Source organism: Pipistrellus hanaki (assembly GCF_964339955.1).
Source record: "Pipistrellus hanaki genome assembly, chromosome: 17".
In the NCBI taxonomy this organism is placed as follows: domain Eukaryota; kingdom Metazoa; phylum Chordata; class Mammalia; order Chiroptera; family Vespertilionidae; genus Pipistrellus; species Pipistrellus hanaki.
Genome location: NC_140519.1, coordinates 27177807 through 27180429, shown reverse-complemented (window position 1 = coordinate 27180429; position 2623 = coordinate 27177807). Strand labels below are relative to the sequence as shown.

The window sequence follows — 2623 nt, the reverse complement described above, 5'->3', positions numbered from 1 at the left end:
TTAGATGTGGAAGAAGGGGTTACATGAAGAAGCAACATTCTCTGTGGACACAGTTGATAGTAATAATAATAGTTAACATTTATGATATGTTTACTATGTATAACATACAATGCCAAACACATTTTCATAAATATATTACATAATTGGTTTTAAAAGCCAATGAAGTGATAGGATTTTTACTTCATAGTAAAAAGGGAATAAAGAAAATATTATCTATAATAAGAAAAGCATAATATGCTAATTAGACCTGATGATCTTCTGGTCAACCTTCTGGATGAAGCCAGGGCTGTGAGGAAAGCCTGGATCCCTAGTTGCCAGAGGGAAGCCAGTGCTGGCAGCAGGGGGAAGGAAGGCCTACTTTTGCACAAATTTCGTGCATCGGGCCTCTAGAATTATATTATTATACTATTATACTAATATTTTCTTCATTTTCAGATGTGAGATAGGCAAAGGGAAGTAATATACATTGACCAAGATCACACAGTGAGTGACTAAGGTGGAATTCCAACCCATGCAGCCTAAAATCAGAGTATGATCCCTAATCCCTATGTCTAAAAGCGGAATTATATCATTTCTTAGAGTCTTGCTGTTCAGAGGATGGCCCAGCGTCATCACCGTCAATTGAGAGCTTGATAAAATGCAGAATGTTGGGCCCCATCTTAGACCTAGTGCAATAGTTGGCAAACTCGTTAGTCAACAGAGCCAAATATCAACAGTACAACGATTGAAATTTCTTTTGAGAGCCGAAAACCGACTTCTGTGCATGGGCCACAAAGTTTTAATTGCACTGTATGTGCACACCAGCATGTGGTATTTTGTGGAAGAGCCACACTCAAGGGGCCAAAGAGCCACATGTGGCTTGTGAGCCGCAGTTTGCCCACCACTGACCTAGTGTATTAGAATCTGCATTTTAGTGAGATCTTATAGTGATTCATGAACACAATCAAGTTGGAGAAGCCTCTCAGCATTTGTTTTTGCACTAGATTGTGAAATGTCTCTACTGAGAGATAATCTTCTAGAAAAAGCTTTAAAGATGTTTTCAAATCTAATTCTCTGCTCCCAACTTTATTTTGAATGTTGATTATGCCAAGGTGTTCTTTTTTTTTCTTTTTCTTTTTCTTTTTCTTTTTTTTTTTTTTTTTTTGAAGTGTGTTTTTTTTTATTTATTATTTTATGTACAAAGAGATAGCATTCTGTTATAAGGTAGATGTCTTGAATGACCCATTCACGGAAGTTCACTTAGTCCAACTTAATGAAACCTATGTCCTTCACGTACTGTAGGAAACACTGGCAGCACATGTTGAGGCCGTACTTCCAGATCAGACTGAGGCATTTGGAGCAGACACGGCAAGAACAAGAGCCCTGGCCGAATTTCCTCGGATGGCTCCAGTAGAGTTGCTGGTGACCCATCTTGCTCACTCTGTAGCAACAAGGCAAAAGGCGCCAAGGTGTTCTTAAATCCTTTAGAGATTATTAATTCTTCACTCAGTTTTTAAGTGTTGTGTGAAGGTGGTCCTGTCTCTATTCCTAAATGGGTTCCAGGGAAAGAACCATTCTGGTACATTCTATAAAGCTCAGAGTCCCAGAGAATGAATAGACCCAAAGCAACAAAAGTAGAAGTCATGTGGCTGACTTCACTAGCATGTGATCCTTTCCTCCTTAAACAACTATAGCTAATGTTTGCATAGTACTTTATAGTTTACGATAATTTTACACACAGACAGACAAATATATATTTGATTAACTTGAAGATGAAACACTTCAAATTGGAATACTTGCTGAGGATTACAGTTTTTAGGTAGTATTTGTAAAGCCCTAGGTTTGCTCATGAATCATTTCACTGCCCTTTACATAAACTAGCTGACACTGAACTTATTGAAGGGAAATTTTGTGAATATTGTCCTCAAGGGAGTATTTCACCAGGCAAAAGAAAGCAGGCTAAAATCAAAGAAAAGTAAGTTGTGTCTTCCAGTTAAGGATCTCAAGTATTATAGTCATTGTTGATTTCTAGCTTTCAGAGTTTAGAATCTTAGGTCAAAAATTAGATAAACTACAGGACATACAATGAATGAGCATATTACTTTAAATAGCATATATTGGTACACTCAAAAAATGAGTATGTACTTTGGGCTATCTCTGGAGGGGAATTCAGGGAATATGTATTAGAAAAAGAAGGCCAGAGGACATTTTGTCAGTTAGTGAGGTGAGTTCTTATAGATATCAATTAGGGACTTCCTTCTGTGGTATAAATTGAAATGCTTCTAAATGAGTATGTACTTTGGGCTATCTCTGGAGGGGAATACAGGGAATATGTATTAGAAAAAGAAGGCCAGAGGACATTTTTGTCAGTTAGTGAGGTGAGTTCTTATAGATATCAATTAGGGACTTCCTTCTGTGGTATAAATTGAAATGCTTCTTTTCCAAAGTGAAAGCCATGTTTGCCAAGCCTATCCTGAGTGAAGCTTACAAGACCAGACGTTAATAGAGTGAAACAAGCCTACCCTTGAACTCTCTTATTCACTTCAATGACCTTAGTAGGTTGCTTACTGTTCGCAAGTTTCCATTCCATTCTGTAAAAACAGGGATCCTAAGAGCAAAAAGTCCAGGTTTATTGTGGGCATCC

General features: G+C 37.6%; 1 protein-coding gene across 1 annotated transcript; it reads right to left on the bottom strand.

Annotated features, from left to right (window-relative positions):
- Nucleotides 1–1239: 1239 nt before the first annotated feature.
- On the bottom strand, nt 1240–1415 carry LOC311611819 (small ribosomal subunit protein uS14-like; the record flags this gene model as incomplete). The annotated part of the gene is made up of 1 exon (XM_084864295.1): nt 1240–1415. Exon 1 carries the CDS (start codon nt 1408–1410, stop codon nt 1240–1242), a length of 171 nt encoding a protein of 56 aa, XP_084720421.1. The 5' UTR covers nt 1411–1415.
- Nucleotides 1416–2623: the final 1208 nt, after the last annotated feature.